The 19,600-nt window shown below is 40.1% G+C and overlaps 1 protein-coding gene across 2 annotated transcripts; it reads left to right on the top strand.

Moving 5' to 3' along the window:
- Positions 1-1,476: 1,476 nt before the first annotated feature.
- Positions 1,477-18,845, top strand: LOC131248865 (DNA-directed RNA polymerase II subunit RPB1-like). 2 transcript variants are annotated; one of them, XM_058249357.1, is made up of 14 exons: positions 1,477-1,605; positions 1,692-1,955; positions 9,208-9,507; positions 9,645-9,803; positions 10,159-10,320; positions 10,418-10,638; positions 10,727-10,868; positions 10,951-11,286; positions 11,387-11,673; positions 11,784-12,042; positions 12,118-15,179; positions 15,557-15,628; positions 18,228-18,281; positions 18,380-18,845. In XM_058249357.1, the coding sequence occupies exons 1-14, from the start codon at positions 1,522-1,524 to the stop codon at positions 18,480-18,482; spliced, it is 5,505 nt and encodes a 1,834-aa protein (XP_058105340.1). In that variant the 5' UTR covers positions 1,477-1,521; the 3' UTR covers positions 18,483-18,845. The 2 variants fall into 2 exon arrangements, with proteins under 2 accessions (XP_058105340.1, XP_058105341.1); XM_058249358.1 differs by lacking the exons at positions 1,477-1,605; positions 1,692-1,955 and having other exon boundaries at positions 9,267-9,403.
- The last annotated feature ends 755 nt before the right edge of the window (positions 18,846-19,600 follow it).

Below are 19,600 nucleotides of genomic sequence, written 5' to 3'. Positions count from 1 at the left end.
ACCAGATCGGACGTAGGAAAGCCGATTGTTCAGGTACGAATATTTGCCTTCCCGATCATACTGCGATATACATTTACCCTAGAGATTGTACAGATAAAAAAGTGGGCCAGATCATGGTGGGTCCCACAACTAGTAGATGCACGGTTGGAATCGGATCACCTCACAAAAATGAAAATGTTTCTGATGTTGGATACTATGTGTCTCAAAATTCTAATCGGATGACATCAATTGACTGTTTGGCCCTAATCGAAACAAAATCTGACAACTAAAATAGATGGACAATGTGGATGGCTTACAGATGCAATTGAGGGACCCACATAGCCCCTTAGAATCAACTCTACTCTAGCAGCTGTTGAAAATAGCCATCGTCAATCAAGTATCCTCAATATTAGACGTATATACAATACACAGCCCTAATATGTCGTATCCAAACATTGATCACATGAAGGATTTGTATACTTGCCCGAACAATTCCTCCTATGCAAACATTGATTTATGGCTTGTTGATGTAGATGTATTCTACAATTGATCAAACATATACATGAATAGTAGTTGGATACAATACAATATACCCTTATACGTCAATCCAAACAGTCCCTAAAATTATATATGCTAGAAGTTCAAGTGTCCATTTGAAAATTACGGATGCTTCATTTATGGGCTCAAGCCCCAAAATTATCCGGGAAAATGGATGGACGGAGCAGAAAAAATCCCTGAATTATGGTGGCCTGCATAGAGGTTACTAGCACAGTGAGTTACTCACTAGGCAAACCGCTTCCGTTGGATGGAAAATAAATATTTTAGTGGATCGGTGATATTTTTAATAGTAGGAATTTAGTTAAGATTGTTTCCTGTGGTGTCGTCCACTTGAGATTTGGATCAGCTTCGTGTTTTGGATTATATCCTAAAATGAGCTTTCAATACGGATGGACGGTGTGGATGTAAGGAAAGTACATCACTGTGGGCCCCACAGGCATCCGAAACCGCCCTGCCAAACAGCCCCGTTCCGCACTTAAGCAAAAGGAAAAAAAAAGGAGACGAAAAAATACAAAAGAAAAACAATAAAAGGGTTAGGTCTTCCCTTGCCAGAGCAGAGAGAGGAAGGAGACGCGGAGAGAGCGGGGAGAGAGGGAGAAGGAGACGTTCGGTCAGAGCAGGTAGGTGCACTTTCAATGCAGCTGCGTTTCCACCACCCTCTCCCAAATTCGAAATGGATAGCCGTTGCCTGTAACAAAGTAACCTGTGACTTGAAAAACACCTAATTCCTCTGTTGCAATCTTACCTGATAGAAAGTTACAGGTTGAGACTTTGTTACCTGTAACATTTCTCCCCCAAACACAAACTGTAAGAAAGTCACCTGTTACTTTCTTACATCTTACACAAGTTACAGGCATCCAAAAGTCCCCCAACTCTAATTCCACGAATCTACCTCTCCTGAAAGCCCTAAACCTAACTCGAGCAATCTTTAATTCCAGTAACCCTAACTTGAGCAATCGCGGACAATCCAGCTGATTCGTCGCCATGGACATCCGATTCCCGTACTCCCCAGCAGAGGTCGCAAAAGTCCGGGTCGTCCAGTTCGGCATCCTCAGTCCTGATGAAATCGTAATCTCCGATCATCACCGCTGTCAATTCCCTTATTGCTCTTATGGGGATTTCATTTTCATACAGGTGTTTTTTGTTTCTTGCAGCGGCAAATGTCAGTTGTTCAGATCGAGCATAGTGAGACGATGGAGCGTGGAAAGCCGAAGCCCGGTGGCCTCAGCGATCCTCGGCTTGGTACCATTGATCGTAAGCTGAAGTGTGAAACGTGCATGGCGAACATGGCTGAGTGCCCTGGTCATTTTGGCCACCTTGAGCTCGCCAAGCCCATGTTCCATATCGGGTTCTTGAAAACTGTGCTCTCTATCATGCGCTGCGTCTGCTTTAATTGCTCTAAAATACTTGTTGATGAGGTACCCATTATAAATTCTTCATTCTATGTTTTATGGTTGTTTCTTAGCTGAGGTTTGGCTTGTTCCTTTTGTCTGTATGCATCTTGAGTTTTTTGATTGGCTGTAATTTGAATTTGAGTTATACTTCATGAGTACATCAATATTAATATGGTTTTTTTCGCAATTTCTCTGTAGATTGTTGGGTTTTCTTTGGTCTGAATTGTTGGGTTTGATTAGTTATGGTTAGGATGAGTGGCTGAGTAAAATTGCATTTTAATCAATATGAATATCACTGCCATCAAAATTAGAATGTGGTGGTGGTATTCTTTTTCCCCATTTTTCAAGTATTGTTTATGAATTTTTGAGCTTGAGGAATCCTTGTGCAAGTAAAGACAAAAAGGGTTCTAGCCCATACCTCAACAGTAGACAGGCTGTTTATTCAACATTTAGCTCTCAGGTTCTAGCCGACCTTCCCAATTAAAAAAAAGAAGAAAACAAATAAACAAAAGTGGAAAAAAATCCCTGTGCAACACTTTATGGTAACACATCACTGTAATGAGGATATGTTGAATTGTTTGATTATGTAAGAGACTCACTATAAGTGTCACATGTTCTTGCTCTCCAAGGTGGAGAGGATGCACTGAATCTAAATGAAGATTGACATAAGATCAAATCCAAAGTTGTGTAAGAGACTGTATGCTTATCTTAATCGTTATTTGGGGTGCTAAAAGTAGGAAAAGATAGCCTGCTTAATGCATTTTCCATTTACTATGCTGCTTCAAGCACCAAGTACCTTTGGTGATGCTTGGAGGTCCAAGCAGGATGACACCAGGACCAAATGCACCCCTATCTGTCTTGGAAAATGTCTTTCTTGTTTCACTGTTTAAAAAGGATTTATTGGTCATTTGGATTTACCAAAGATTGTCAAGGCATAATTGGTGGATTCCTTGAAGAATCTTAGTTCTTATAATGGGGAGCAGATGATGAGATGAATAAAAAGGATATGGAGTTATGTGATATCAATGGTTTCTGTTGTGGAGTTTATGGGTCACTGTGTTTAATTGATGATAATAAGCCTCAGTCTAAGATAAACTTGTATGGATTTCACGTCTTCTTCTTGAAAGAATATTGTGATGAATAGGGTGAATTTCAAAATTTCAGCAATTTGTTAAAAGAGACCTTCGGAAATACTTATACTTGGATATATGAAGCCCAATTTTGATTTGTTTGGAGGTTGGTGGGTGGCTCTTGTCCGGCCTGTTTCACGTAAAAAGGGTACAACGATACCACCGCATCAAGAACACGATAAAAATGCCGACTGACCGTTTCACCCGAGTGAATGAAACGATGCCCTATGACACGATTGCGAACACTATGGTCCACCGTGTGAAAGAAAATAACGACTTGTTTTTCAAGACTGACATTCCGACTATCACGAAGAAGTGTCTTCTCGCGGAGTTTAGAACATAGCAAGAAAAATGCTTCCTGACTCATCCTGAGTTGGGTAACACAGTCCCGGTCAGTGGCCCGAATAATCGAGTTGATGAACTTTGCCTGCTCATCATCCCCATAACGTGCCGGTTGTTTAAACATGTAAGCTCGGCGGTATTCTCCAACCACCGCCACACAAGCTGCCACCGCTTGCACAACCACAGCCCTACGTTCGTCCTCCTCCTCTTCGCTATCCATTTGTCCTGGTCACCTACACGTAGATGTACAGCGTCGATGGTTTAATAAATATCTTCACTACTCCTACTCTATTTCTATGCGCATTGTTATTTGATACCGTTACTTGCAACTAAAACAATTTTTCGTATATTTGCAATTCCATCACATCATAGGACTCTCCCTTCTAAGCACCATCCTGTAAATGGAGATATCGATAACTGTTGCCTTTCATTTGGTCTAGACTAGGTGCGAAATATCCATTATTCCACACTATCCTGGGGTGGATTCAAAAGAATTGGAAGTCAGGACCTTCCCTATGAAATTAGGAAAGGAGTTGTCCACCAACCTGAATTTGTTTATTTGGTCCGCGCATGTCCAAATTGCAATATAGTCTTCAATTGTGTTTGGTAGGTATAATACAAAATGCAATTTGGTCTTGTAGGGTGTTTGGCAAGTATAATACAAAATGCAATCTGGCTTGTCATTTTATTAGAGTTGGAATAGCATTAGATGCATGTGATAATCCAATCAATGACCATGAAAATGGAGTAGCATTAATGTGCAAGGAAAACCCGAGGTAACTTGTAAGTTGTTCTAGTGCTGCTCCTAGTTGCATTGGTTAACTTGGGCACTTCAACTGATCAATCTGAATTATCCATTAAGTCTAAAACACATTTCATGGACCGCATGCAAAATCACACCGATTGGATGATTCAATCCATCCTTGATTTGGCCTTATTTTCTATAGCTATCTTCTTGCCAAGCCATGGATGGATGGTTGCAAATTGCAATTGCCTAATAAAAGTGATTCTTTAGAATTACAAGCAATCCATGATACTGTTTTTCACAAAAAGATGAATCAAACCAGCTATATTTTTGGGTTTTTTATTTCAAGCTCAACCAACTCTCCTTCTAAAAATCCAACAAAAAAACAATAATATCTGAAAATGGAAAATACTATAAGCTCTTAGGAAAAGCAAAAATCTCATAAACCCACTTCAATAATCAAAATCTAGAAATGAATTCTGCAATCTTCCACTTTTCTAACGGAGATTACAGCAGCAGAACACAAGAAGAAGAAAACAAAAGAAAATGGTTTTTCTTTTTTCTTCTTTTTGCAGATTGCAAATGCAAGATGTATTTACTTGGAACCTCAAACACACCACTCATATATGATGAGAGAAGCAAAGCACGACAACAGCAAATGAGAACAAGAACAAATTGCAAAACAAAATATATATTGTTCTACTCTCTGCCACTCACACAAACTTTCACTAAATTTAAAAAAATGCCCTCCCATGAGCAACTAAAAAAGATGAAGAAATGCATCCAGCTATGATAACAAATGGGGTCTTCAGCTAGAACAACGTAGTGATCCGATTCCTCTTCTTTTTTGACAGAACACAAACGGTATTATAAGAAATTAGAAAATAAAATAAAGACCAACTATGCAAGAAGGTAATGGATAGCTGTCAGTTATTAAAATCCACTCTAAAAAAAGTTTGCCCAGCAGAGGCCGCAGCCTTAAATCTCATTTACAATAGATATTCTCTTCAAGAGGTCATGTACGACATGGAAGCCCATGTGATCCATGAAAGCTTCCCTCACCAGCTTAATACCCATACAAATAGCTAACAGTTTGATGTGATCTCCTTTGCCTACTGAAACTGAGAAAACCAAATTGACATCCCCATTTTTGTCCCAAACCACCCAACCAATGCCCAGCTGCCTTGTAGATGCAAATTAAGTCGGCTTGTAGTTGTGATTTGATGGACAATGAAAATATCAATTTAGTCACAATTCAGTCGAGACTTGTTCAAGATTCAGTCCACTTGAGTAGTCATAACTCCTAAAACTTGATTAAACTCGAGCTCCACTTGATTCTTTTCTACATGTCTCAAAAACAAGAAAACCCAAATAGGAAATAGAGATTAAAACATTACAAAGAACAACAACCTCACTTACAACCATACTAACAACATTCAGACATCATATCCATGAAAGCTTATGAGTTTCCTTGAGTTTTTTAATATGAAAAGGTCATTTCTCAATAACACGAACAAATGGGTCATGTCTAACCTAATTAATTTCCACCAATACGTATGATCTGTTGAATTAAATGGGTATTGTCTAAACCACCACTCAAATTAAAACTTTCTCACAGCCCATGAGAAATCAAAGATACATCTAACCCGAACGTGGATCGAAGTGGGTGATTACATCTATCTTCTTCACTGTTCGATTAAGAATAGCAACACCCAAATAAATTTCTTTTTAATACCAAAATAAACAAAATTAAAAGTGAGAAACAACCACTTTTTTTTTAGAAAGGTGAGAAACAACCACTTATTTTCTTTTGTAGTAAAGATGAAGTCTTGACTCTCAACAACAATCCAGCAAAGAATTTATGAGTTTTGATTGGCATTCAACAATGAGTAGGAGTTGTCAATTTTGGTTTTTTTTCCCCCCCTTTTCCTTCTAATGTACTCTTGTCATAAGTTGGCAAAACTAATAAACTGGTTGAATATGCAACACACATCAAAGGAAGTAAATTGCCAGATATTCAGTTAATAATACATGTAATTCAAGCCCAATGCACATGTCCATCATGGTAGCCCTTGCTGAGGGTAAGATGTGCAGTGAACTATTATGTACGTCCACTTTGCTCCACAGAAATCTCGACTCAGGGAAAGTAATAATGATTTAATTGGAACATTATGGAGACAACTCTTTGTGTGGTAGAATCAGACATCATGGAGTAATTTTGGAGTTTAAATTCCAACACCACTAATCAAATTAGCGGCTTTCCTTCTCAGTTTTTTTGGCTAGATCAGCTCAATGAACTACTTTAGCCAATTCAGGTTCAACTCCACCGTCACTAACATTGTTACAATGGGCTAATATGATTTTTCAAATTATCTTCATATGTTTAACAGAGATTTCACTCTACCACTGTTTCATCAAACCCTCACCAAGAACCATCCAAAGCTACATAGGACAATAATTCCTTCCTGATCATTTTTTTGTGCCTGTTGTATTGAAATGTATCTGGTATTGGTTCATTCCTCGCCACCAACGGCAATTACTTCCTGATAATGTTTTGGGCATGAAGCATATCTCACCATATCCTATCTATTTCCATCGAAGCAAACAACCTATTGTTTTTATATTTTAAAAAAGAGAAAAAGAGAAACACACACACACACAAGCACACACAATGCAGATAGCAGAATTTTCTTCAGTTGTAGTTCTTAGCATGGTATTCCAAATCGGTTACGTAACGGTAACGGTCATAACCGTTACGCGTTACGGGGTCAAAACGGCCGTAACGGCCATTACAGAAAAACGCGCCGTAACGGTCCCGTAACGAACCAGAAAGAACATTTAAAAAAAAAAAAAAAATTGGCCGTAACGGCCGATACGGGGTGGCCGTAACGGCCCGTATCATAACGGTAACGGTGGTGGCCGTTACGGCCACCGTTACCGTTACGGAACACCTTGGTTCTTAGTCCTTTTAATGATCTTTTTCTCCTTGGAATGGTCTTTCACTACAAAAGAAAGAAACAAGTCCCCAAATCCATGCAGGATCCAACAAATAACTAAAAACCATCAGCCAAAAACAGATTTCTCCCATTTCAATCAAAGAAAAAACCACTCCCAAACAACACATTATTATTATTATTTTTAAAGTGCCAAAAAATAAATAAATAAATAAATAATTTAAAAAAAAAAAAAAAAAAACCAGACACAATGCAGAAACTGGTTTTTCTTTGAGTGTTGTTCTTAATCATCGGAAATGATATTTTTCTCCTCACAATCAAGTACCCAAATCCATTCAAGATCCAAGAAATTAAAAAAAATGCAAAACCCATCAACCAAAAACAGATCGGACCCATTTTAATCCAAGAAAAAACACTCCCCAAACAACCCATTATGGAAAAAATAAAAGAAGGAAAACACACACACACACACACACACACACACACACACACCCGATGCAGACTTAGATTTCTCTATAGCTGTTAGTTCCATGTTCCATGAATTGTTATTACAATGATCTTAAACATCTTAAAGAAAAGGGGAGAAAAAACCTCCAACTCCCCAACTCCATCAAGATCTAGGACAACAACAACAACAACAAACATCAAATCATATGCATTTCTCTTTCCCTCATAAGAAAGCACAAGAAGATCTGATACACAGTACATGAAATTCAGAAACACTACACTCAAACAGATATTGAAGCAAAGGATTGCAATACCTTACACCACACCACTAGGGAAATCACCATTATTTTTGTTTGGGTTCGGGTACCTACCTACAATCGATGACCGTGAACTTGTGACGTTATGAAGACGGGGAAGAAGATTCACCTCACTTTTTGCAACAAGGACAGGGTACACCGTGGTTGGTAACGCCGTTGGTCGAAGTAGTCTGACCGTGGCTGTATAACATGGGTGATGAAGACGACCGAAGAAAACCCACCTCAACGCCGATGAGGGAGTCAGACGACGAAACCTTGAAGCTTATCCTCTGCCTATCCTCACCGACCATGAACCTTATATGGACAAGCACCACTGGTCTGGTCGCAGTGCCGTGTCTCTTCCATCAGCCTTCCAAGTCGCCTGCGCCCGCCGTCTGAAGCAGACTCTTCAATCCCATCGCGAATCCCATGGGATTTGGTGGGATGGAGAAAAGAGGGGGACGGATTCGCCGAATCCGAACGAAATCCAATGCACCGTTTACGAGGGCGGCGCCATCGCCCGTACACGGACTAGCCAAACAGCTAGTGGGATGGGAAGAGTCGGGATAACCGCCGTATATCGTCGTAAGATGATATCCATTGCCCAACCAAACACACTCTAAAATTTTAAGGCAATGAATAGGGATTTCCAGATATTTCACATGTTTATATGTTTCTTAATTGAAATTACCACTCAAAGACAACATCTTTGACATTTTTTACTTGGTTTCCGATCTTATATTGGATTCCTTTTCTTTCATAATTCAAACCCCCAAGACTTTCTATTTGGGTTTTTTTTTTTTCACCCAAGAAATTAACTCTATAAGTAACCTTGGACAAAAAAGTTTCCTAAATCAACTTTGACTAAGCTCTCAAAACTAGCTTAACCTGTGCTCAATGTATCAGCCATTTTTAACTCATGGGTTATCTAAAGTAGGCCACAATTTGGACTAGAACATGCACACTGATACATAAATGGGCGGACATGCTATCATGATGACATTAATCCAATAGGTGTAGAAACTGTTGGATGATTGACCCTATTTATTTTCTTTCTTGTTGGTTGGCCCACAAGATTTTGAGCCCGTGCTTCCAGCCCACATCCATCATTGGGCCCAATAAATATGCTTCCTGTCAGGATTCATTAGGGCTGACTGCATACGTGGAGTCAATTCATCCTTGTGTAGGTGTTGTCAGGCATGAACTGACTGTGTTTATGGAAGTAATCTGGATTCTTGCTGCGGAGGCACCTTTTTATAGGCCTGTGTGTCATTTTCGGTTGCTTTCTTTGTTAGTTGCATTGCTGGCGCCATACCAATACCCAGAGCTTTCAAATACATCTTACTTTTATACTACTTTCAGGAAGACCACAAATTCAAGCAATCTCAGAAAATTAGAAATCCAAAACATCGACTCAGGAAGGTTTTGGATGCATGTAAGAATAAAACAAAATGTGAAGGTGGTGATGATATTGAGGTCCGAGATCAAGATTTAGAAGAACCGGTAAAGAAGCGCCGAGGGGGTTGTGGTGCTCAACAGCCAAAGCTCACCGTTGAAGGTATGAAAATGATTGCAGAATACAAGGCTACAAGGAAAAAGAATGATGATCAAGAACAGCTTCCTGAACCTGTGGAAAGAAAACAACAGCTTTCTGCAGAAAGGGTATCTCTTCTGCATGTCTATTCTTTTTTCTCACCTTTCCTATGCTCTTCCTCTTTCTTTTTGTCACTCTCTGTCATGCATGCCAAAATCCTGTACTTATCATCATTTTTGTTACTGTGGTTTTCTATTTTTTCTAGGTTCTAAGTGTTCTCAAGCGGATAAGTGATGAGGACTGCCTACTGTTGGGTTTGAATCCTAAGTATGCCCGTCCGGATTGGATGATTTTACAAGTCCTCCCGATTCCCCCTCCTCCTGTGAGACCTTCTGTGATGATGGATACGTCTTCTAGGAGTGAGGTATGCTTCTGCAATCTTGCGAGTTTCATTATCTCATTTTATCTGCTTCTTATCTCTACTGGTGAAGTTCTTCATGTTCAAGGGTTTATTGATAGAACACTTCTTTTTAATACAACTTTTTAGAGTTCCATTTCATGCCATTCTAAATAGTGTGAAATGGATTAAAATGTGTTTGTCAATGTCTGGCTTACATGTTCCTAATTCTGAATTAATAATGGTGATCGCTACACTTTTATCCAACAATCAACAAGTTTTTTTTTTTTCCTGATGTTCTGTCAAACATATCATTCCTTTGTCCAACATATTTCATGACTGCTATTAATTTAGTCCAGAACGTTTGTTTTTTTGGAAACAGGATGACTTGACTCATCAGTTGGCGATGATTATTAGACACAACGAGAATCTGAGAAGGCAGGAGAGAAATGGAGCTCCTGCCCACATCATCTCAGAATTTGCACAATTACTGCAATTTCACATTGCTACATATTTTGATAATGAGCTTCCGGGTCAGCCGAGGGTATGCATAACATATGTTCATTAACTCTTAGATGATGAATTAAACAAAAAGCCTTAGACAAGGAATCTGATCGACTGATTTCTGCTTTATTGTTCAGGCTACACAGAGGTCAGGACGGCCTATCAAATCCATATGCAGTCGGCTTAAGGCTAAAGAAGGTCGGATTAGAGGCAACTTGATGGGAAAGCGTGTGGATTTTTCAGCACGAACTGTCATCACACCAGATCCGACAATTAACATTGATGAACTTGGAGTGCCATGGAGTATTGCTCTTAATTTAACATATCCAGAAACTGTGACACCATATAACATTGAGAGGTGTCAATTTTTTTTCTAGTTCTATTTATTATGTAATTTTCCCTTTATTTCATATATGTAGTTTGAAAATAATTCCTGTACTTGTCAGGTTGAAGGAACTTGTAGAATATGGGCCCCATCCTCCTCCCGGTAAAACTGGTGCCAAGTACATCATTAGGGAAGATGGACAGAGGCTTGATCTTCGGTACTTGAAAAAAAGTAGTGATCATCATCTGGAGCTTGGTTATAAGGTACACGATTATCTATTTTTAATTCTTTATTGCCAAGCAACCATGGTTTCACCTTGTTGAAAATGTGCAATCTTGTTTGCAGGTGGAGAGGCACTTGAATGATGGGGACTTCGTTCTTTTCAATCGGCAACCTAGTCTTCACAAAATGTCTATAATGGGGCATCGAATCAAAATCATGCCATACTCAACTTTTCGCTTGAATTTGTCTGTAACTTCTCCATACAATGCTGATTTTGATGGGGATGAAATGAACATGCATGTTCCTCAGTCATTTGAAACTAGAGCAGAAGTCTTGGAGCTGATGATGGTACCAAAATGCATTGTCTCGCCTCAATCAAATCGCCCTGTTATGGGTATTGTCCAGGATACACTCTTAGGATGCCGGAAGATAACTAAAAGAGATACCTTCATTGAGAAGGTAATATCATGTGTTTTGGTTTCATTTTCTGTCTTCTTTGCCGTTAGTAGTATTGTCTTCTAAGATTGTGGGAAATTAAATATGGATTGGATTTTGGCAGGATGTCTTTATGAATATCTTGATGTGGTGGGAGGATTTTGATGGGAAAATACCTGCTCCAACTATTCTGAAGCCTAGACCTCTTTGGACAGGAAAGCAAGTGTTCAATCTGATCATTCCTAAGCAGATAAACCTCATAAGAACCTCGGCATGGCACTCGGAAGCGGAAACAGGATTTATCACTCCAGGAGATACACAAGTTAGAATAGAGAGAGGAGAGCTGCTTGCTGGCACTCTCTGCAAGAAGACCCTTGGGACATCTACTGGTAGTCTTATTCATGTCATCTGGTTTGTGACCTGTGACTGGTTTCCACTTTTGATTTTATTCCCTTTTTCTTTGTGATCCATGTGGATGCTTTCGGTGTTACCTTTTGTCAATTTTGTATTTGGATGTGCAGGGAAGAGGTTGGTCCAGATGCTGCCCGCAAATTCTTGGGCCACACACAGTGGCTTGTTAACTACTGGCTTTTGCAGAATGGATTTAGTATTGGAATTGGGGACACAATTGCAGATGCATCAACTATGGAAAAAATTAATGAAACAATATCGAAAGCGAAGAATGAAGTGAAGGAACTTATTAAGGCTGCCCAAGAAAAGCAGCTAGAGGCAGAACCTGGGCGAACTATGATGGAATCATTTGAGAACAGGGTGAACCAGGTGCACAAGCTGAATGATTTTTTTCCCCCCCTCCCAACTATACTTGGAATTATTTCTTAACACATTCTCTTTCAGGTGCTGAATAAGGCTCGTGATGATGCTGGGAGTAGTGCACAGAAGAGCTTATCAGAAAGTAACAATCTGAAGGCTATGGTGACAGCAGGATCAAAGGGAAGTTTTATCAACATTTCACAGATGACTGCTTGTGTGGGACAACAGAATGTCGAGGGTAAACGAATTCCTTATGGTTTCATTGATCGGACGCTACCACATTTCACCAAAGACGACTATGGGCCCGAAAGTCGGGGCTTTGTGGAGAACTCATATCTCCGTGGGCTGACTCCACAGGAATTCTTCTTTCACGCTATGGGTGGTAGGGAAGGTCTGATTGACACTGCAGTGAAAACATCTGAGACGGGGTATATTCAGAGGCGTCTTGTGAAGGCTATGGAAGACATTATGGTCAAATATGACGGTACTGTTAGGAACTCATTAGGGGATGTGATTCAGTTTTTGTATGGAGAGGATGGTATGGATGCTGTTTGGATTGAATCACAGAAGTTGGATTCTCTGAAAATGAAGAAGCGTGAGTTCGATAATGTTTTCAGGTATGAATTTGACAATGCCAATTGGAATCCAAGTTACATGTTAACTGAACATGTTGAGGATTTGAAAACCATCCGGGAGTTTCGCAATGTTTTTGATGCTGAAGTTCAGAAACTGGAAGCAGATCGATACCAACTTGGTACAGAGATTGCTACTACAGGTGATAACTCATGGCCTATGCCTGTTAACCTCAAGAGGCTTATCTGGAATGCTCAAAAGACATTTAAGGTTGACTTGAGAAGGCCATCTGACATGCACCCTATGGAGATTGTTGAAGCAGTTGACAAGCTTCAGGAAAGGTTAAAAGTCGTTCCAGGTGATGATTTTCTGAGCATGGAAGCTCAGAAAAATGCAACCCTTTTCTTCAACATTCTGCTTCGTAGCACATTTGCCAGTAAGCGTGTGTTGAAAGAGTACAGGCTAACTCGTGAAGCATTTGAATGGGTAATCGGTGAGATAGAATCTCGATTCTTACAATCATTGGTTGCACCAGGTGAAATGATTGGCTGTGTGGCTGCCCAATCCATAGGTGAGCCAGCCACTCAGATGACCTTGAATACCTTCCACTATGCTGGTGTTAGTGCCAAAAATGTTACTCTAGGCGTTCCTAGGTTGAGGGAAATCATAAATGTTGCAAAGAAAATTAAAACTCCCTCACTTTCTGTGTACCTAAAGCCTGAAGTCAACAAGACAAAAGAGAGGGCAAAGAATGTCCAGTGTGCTTTGGAATACACCACTTTACGCAGTGTAACACAAGCAACTGAAGTGTGGTATGATCCAGATCCTATGAGCACCATCATCGAAGAGGATGCTGAGTTTGTGAAGTCTTATTATGAAATGCCAGATGAAGAAGTTGCCCCAGAGAAAATCTCTCCTTGGCTGCTTCGCATAGAGTTGAATCGTGAAATGATGGTGGATAAAAAGTTGAGCATGGCAGACATTGCGGAGAAGATTAACCTTGAGTTTGATGATGATTTGACTTGTATATTTAATGATGACAATGCTGAGAAGCTAATTCTTCGTATACGTATCATGAATGATGAAGCTCCAAAGGGGGAGATGCAAGATGAATCTGCCGAAGATGATGTCTTCCTCAAGAAGATTGAGAGCAACATGTTGACGGAAATGGCCCTACGAGGCATCCCGGACATCAACAAGGTGTTTATCAAGTCTGGAAAGATAAATAAGTTTGACGAGAATGAAGGGTTTAAACCTGAAATAGAATGGATGTTGGACACAGAAGGTGTCAATCTGTTGGCTGTTATCTGTCATGAAGATGTTGATGCAACTAGGACAACAAGTAATCACTTGATCGAAGTGATTGAAGTTCTTGGAATTGAGGCTGTACGTCGATCTCTGCTGGATGAGTTACGGGTGGTCATATCTTTTGATGGGTCTTACGTGAATTACAGGCACTTGGCTATTCTATGTGACACTATGACCTACCGTGGTCATTTAATGGCCATCACCCGCCATGGCATTAATCGGAATGACACTGGGCCAATGATGAGATGTTCATTTGAGGAAACTGTGGACATTCTTCTGGATGCTGCTTTGTATGCTGAAACAGATCATCTCAGAGGTGTCACCGAAAATATTATGCTTGGGCAGCTTGCACCCATTGGCACAGGGGACTGTGCCTTGTATTTAAATGATCAGATGCTGCAGCAAGCAATTGAACTTCAGCTTCCTAGTTATATGGAGGGTTTGGATTTTGGCATGACACCTTCCCGTTCACCCATGTCTGGAACTCCATATCATGAAGGCATGTCGTCACCAAGCTATTTGTTTAGCCCAAATGCCCGTTTGTCACCCATTACAGATGCTCAGTTTTCTCCTTATGTTGGTGGGATGGCCTTCTCTCCCACTTCATCGCCAGGATACAGTCCATCATCTCCAGGCTACAGTCCATCATCTCCAGGATATAGTCCTACATCTCCTGGTTATAGTCCCACCTCACCTGGATACAGTCCTACATCGCCTGGTTATAGTCCCACTTCACCTACATACAGCCCTAGCTCTCCAGGCTATAGTCCTACTAGTCCTGCATATTCTCCTACAAGCCCATCTTACTCCCCTACTTCACCCAGCTACAGTCCAACATCCCCCAGCTACAGCCCCACCTCACCAAGTTACAGCCCCACCTCGCCAAGTTACAGCCCCACCTCACCAAGCTACAGCCCTACTTCTCCAGTTTATAGTCCGACTTCCCCAGTCTATAGCCCCACCTCTCCTGCATACAGCCCCACCTCGCCATCATACAGCCCCACCTCCCCTTCATACAGCCCCACCTCACCAAGCTACAGCCCCACCTCGCCTTCATACAGCCCCACCTCGCCTGCATACAGTCCAACTTCTCCTGGTTATAGCCCAACATCGCCAAGCTACAGCCCAACATCTCCGAGCTACAGTCCTACTTCTCCAAGTTACAATCCCCCTTCTGCAAAATACAGTCCATCGCTGGCGTACTCCCCAAGCAGTCCCAGATTGTCACCATCCAGTCCTTACAGTCCGACATCTCCAAATTACAGGTAAGAGAAACTTGCTGTTGTCAAAGTTGAAACCTCAGTGATTCACTGGACGTGATCATGTGGGTTGTGATCAGTTAAAATTTTGATGGGTTGAACTCATCGTTCCAAAAAAAAAAAGAAAAAAAGATTTGAACTCTCCAACAAGAACAATTCAGCAGCCATTCAGTCATCCTGTATCTGCTGAGCATTGGCTGATTCTTATTTGTTACATTAAGTACTGCCTGTCTGTTGGGATGATTTCTAACTCGACTCTGTTTCCACCCATGGGCAAGTCACAAGCTGAGATTGGATTGTCAACTTTAATATTGTTTTTCTTTTTTATTCATCTTCCCTCTATCTGTCATATACTTTAACTTCTATGTTTGCTTTTATTGCAGCCCAACTTCACCATCATATTCGCCAACATCCCCATCATATTCTCCTGCAAGCCCTACGTATAGTCCCAGCAGGTAAATTTCTCACTACTTCAAAGCATATTTTGTGTTGCTTGTGAACTACGTTGTGCTCTCTCTTCATGTGGATGGGAATTGTGATGCATGCACAGGTGCGGACATGCTTGCTCTGGTGGGCATGTTTGGTTTCCTATGTGTGCACTAGCAAATTCTTCTCCTACTCAATGAAGGGCTTATTACAACAAATCCTCGCACATCTATATATAAACGATGGTTCATCAAGAGTACGGAAGAAAAACACCCAGAATTGTTGATTCAATGGAGAAGGATAGAAGTGAAAACAAAGGGAAAAGACTGGAAAAGTGAAGAAATAGGGTAGGAGTTGATACCTCTAGTGGTCCCAGGGTATAAGGTCCTGAAGTAAGCAAGAGTGGGAAACCTAATCTAGTTATATTAAGATTCAGAAGGTGGATATATGTATGGTATAGTAACAATAAGGTTACCAACCATGATGAAGAGGATGGAATATTAAAATTCATCTATTTTATATTTTTTCTTTTAAAAGTAGCAAAGTCAAGAATTGTGGGGCCCGCATGGTATATGTATAACATCCAGCCTGTCCAACACCAATCATGGTGATCAGAAGAACAAAAAATCTGGCCAATTGAATCATCAGACAGGCCACACTTGAATTTTGATGTTTCTGAGTGGTGTACATCATTTTTTTATGGTTTGACCTACCTTATGATTGGACCCGCCATATTTTCCACTTGTATGATAATCATGGTCGGGAGCATCTGTTGGATCGTTTGGATGTCAAACAAATACCATGGTGCCCACAATTCGCGATTATCCACTTCTTTAAAGAAAAATTGAACAAGGGCATTTATGCAATTTCTTCCCTTAAAGAGCACCATTGGAGCATTTTGGTTCTTTGAGACACTATTTGATAAATCTAAACTGCTGTGGAATTTTGTGTTAGTTTTAGGGAAGAACTTGTACCAACTGTACAGAAATCAGGGCACACTTTTAATGGGATAACATGCTGGCAAGTTACTTGCCATGTGATGTTTCATGGTTTTGGATGTCATGCACACCCTAGTCATATTAGTTTTGGCGGAATTGGTGCGACTAGGACCACCTATATGTTAAAATCGGATGACTAAGTCCCTAATAGGTCTGACTCGTCTCAAGACGAGTCTAATCAAACCGTACAATTCAACCTGATATGGACCTAATTCGGAAGAGTTGCTCAATGCAACTCGTCGGAAGCTTATGAATATGAGGACGGTTTTTCCAAAGCCCATTTTCACCATTTTTTCTCGTTTCCAAAGTTCAATAGGAGAGTAAGATTTCTAAGACTATTGCCATCCGTTTCAAGATAAATGTGGTTTCAAATCTTTGGATTGGCCTTCCAAAGTTTCTCAGATGGAAAATACCCATTGCGGTTTCTCATCTCTGAGATACGATTTCATTTTAAAACTTTTTGGTGTTTTAGCCGGTTTCAACTCAAGATCATAGATTCATAGATCCATGGGTTTGGGAGAATGGATGAATGATATTTAAAATATTTTTGTAATATTAAAATAGTCTAAAGATGTTTTTAAAAAAACTGTTCCCCCCCCCCCTAATTTCTACATCTAGATGTACTTATCCTGAAAACTCTGTCGTACGATACTTCCAATAACTGGGTCTTGGGACATGTTTGTGGCTGATTGCTGACCTTTTAGATTAGTTCAAGTGATCCTTGGATGATTTGATACTGGACTATTTCCACTAGAGATGCTTGAAAACCATGGGATGCTAGCTCAGATGAATACGACGACTTGTAGTGTCATAAACCATTGGTTGACCTTAACTTAGAAAACTACGTCCAATGTCCCCCCCCCCCCCAAAATAAATAAATAAATAAATAATAATAATAATAAAAAAAAAAAAAATCACCCACCCTGCTACCCTGGGATGAAGTTGCACACACAACCCATCCAAGCAAAGTTAGAAATTAAATAAACTCATGTGTCTACCTTGCAGGTAGAACTCTTGTTTCGGGCACTTTATATGCTTACAAAAAGAAGAAAAAACTAAAATCAAGTTACCAGTGTAACATCAATGCATCACTGTTTATTTACTCGAACTCATTTAATTACCACAAATCAATGTATAAGATGGGATACAGGCATACTAACAAGAATCTCTTGGTCCAGGACCCACAAACTATTTTAACTGTCAGAGTTTTGAGCATTTGTGCATTTGAGCAACTATGGTACAAGATAATGCATAAAACAGTGTGATCAAAAAGCTGGTTTAGAATCTTTTGGCTCTCATGTCATGGGATTGGGTTTGCTACCAAAGACCCATGCCTTGGAATCTCCGAGAACGGGGAAAATGTTGTAGCCAGTGTTGTGTGGTATTGATGAAAGATTGTTGATTAGTTTGATTCTATGTGCTTTTGGTATGCATGATTGAAGACACATGTAAAAATTCGAAGTAAATGGGCGGAGTTAATAATAATAAAAAGAAAAAATCCCAGGGATCTCGAAGATCAGCTGATGCGGGACTGATGTTATGTCCGAGGATTGTAGAAATTGTCTTCTTACATTGGGATTTTCATGTCGAAACAGTACCTAACAGCAGTCTTTGCCCTTTTGTTCTGCAGTCCATACAGTTCAGGTGTTGGCCCAGATTACAGCCCAAGTTCTCCACAGTACAGGTATGGTGTCTTTTATGTGGATTTCAGTTGTCTAGTGTTCTCCAAGTTGCCTTCTTTCATAAGTAGCATGAGCTTAGTACTTCACCTTCTATTTTCAGTCCTAGTGCTGGCTACTCACCTACTGCACCGGGGTACTCACCGTCATCCACCAGCCAATACACTCCGCAGATGAGCAATAAGGATGAGGGCAGCAGTCGCTGAAGTGGACAAGAGAAACTGAGTTTTTTTTTTTCCAGCCAATTCCCAAAACCAGAGGATAAACAGAAGCATTTCTTCATCTCATGAAAGTCTGCTTAAGACATTCATGGATTATCATGCGTGCTTATGATGGATGATCCATTTCACCAAAAACCAACACCAGACATCATTATTTCTGTAATATATGAGCACTCTTCCTACCGCCCATTGAAGATCTAGGAAAAGATAGAATTTCCTTGTAACTCAAAAAAAGATTGAGAAGAGAAGGATGTAATTAAGAAAACTATGCACGCTTTTGAACTATTTTCAAGTGTGTTTTCTTTTTGATGAATTTCTTTAAAAATGCCTGTAGGCTTTTTGTATGGACATCAACTAGTAATGTGCATGGGAGCCTCACTATGAAACACCATATTTGCTTGGGCAGTGGAGCACTAGGCACTGATATTGCCACATCAACAGTGCAGCCATTTCATCAGAATGGTCTATTTGGTTGTTGCAGGAAACAATGCGAAATTCACCACTCTTTTAAGTGCTAACTGAAAGGTGGCTTTATTTTCATGGGATGGAATTATTGCGACGGCTAAGGACAATCTTATCAGCATGATCGTTAAGCAATCGTGTCCAAAGCTCTAATACTCCTAGACTCATATAAGGGTTATTCCTTGTAACGTCTCGGAAAAATCCGTACAAAGACCCTAATACCACCTCAGGCAGAAATCACCCAGGACCAAAACCTTTAGAAATTAAGTTAATGTGAGCAGGTGCTAAACTAGAGTGCTTATGAAATTAGCACTAATCACTTTAAATATGATCTGCAAAATTCAAATTATGCAGTATCATTGATACTACGTTATCCTGAAATTTAGAATCCATCCTTAAACCCGGTTGCTCTCGGGAGCACACCGAAACTTTATATCGGACCTAGATCGCACGTCGAAAGTCCGATTATCTCGAAATTATACAGTTATGACCGCATTATTGGACTTGACAATCCCTTCGGAAATCAAGTCCTAATTGTGTCTACAAATGCACAACTTAAGCCCGGAGCAAAGTGTGTGAGAAACATGAAAATATTTAGAAATAAAATTCGAATTTAAGTAATCTAACTCATGTCGCTTGCG

The sequence above is a fragment of the Magnolia sinica genome, chromosome 6 (assembly GCF_029962835.1).
Source record: "Magnolia sinica isolate HGM2019 chromosome 6, MsV1, whole genome shotgun sequence".
In the NCBI taxonomy this organism is placed as follows: Eukaryota; Viridiplantae; Streptophyta; class Magnoliopsida; order Magnoliales; family Magnoliaceae; genus Magnolia; species Magnolia sinica.
The sequence above is the reverse complement of the archived record's forward strand: the minus strand, read 5'-3'. Positions and strand labels throughout refer to the sequence as shown.

Bases quoted from the DNA above. Each gene is read 5' to 3' on its own strand.
- LOC131248865 (XM_058249357.1), top strand. From the start codon at position 1,522: ATGGACATCCGATTCCCGTACTCCCCAGCAGAGGTCGCAAAAGTCCGG. The intron at 9,804-10,158 runs GTATGCTTCTGC...TTTTGGAAACAG, and splicing joins ATACGTCTTCTAGGAGTGAG to GATGACTTGACTCATCAGTT. The intron at 12,043-12,117 runs GTGCACAAGCTG...ATTCTCTTTCAG, and splicing joins TTGAGAACAGGGTGAACCAG to GTGCTGAATAAGGCTCGTGA.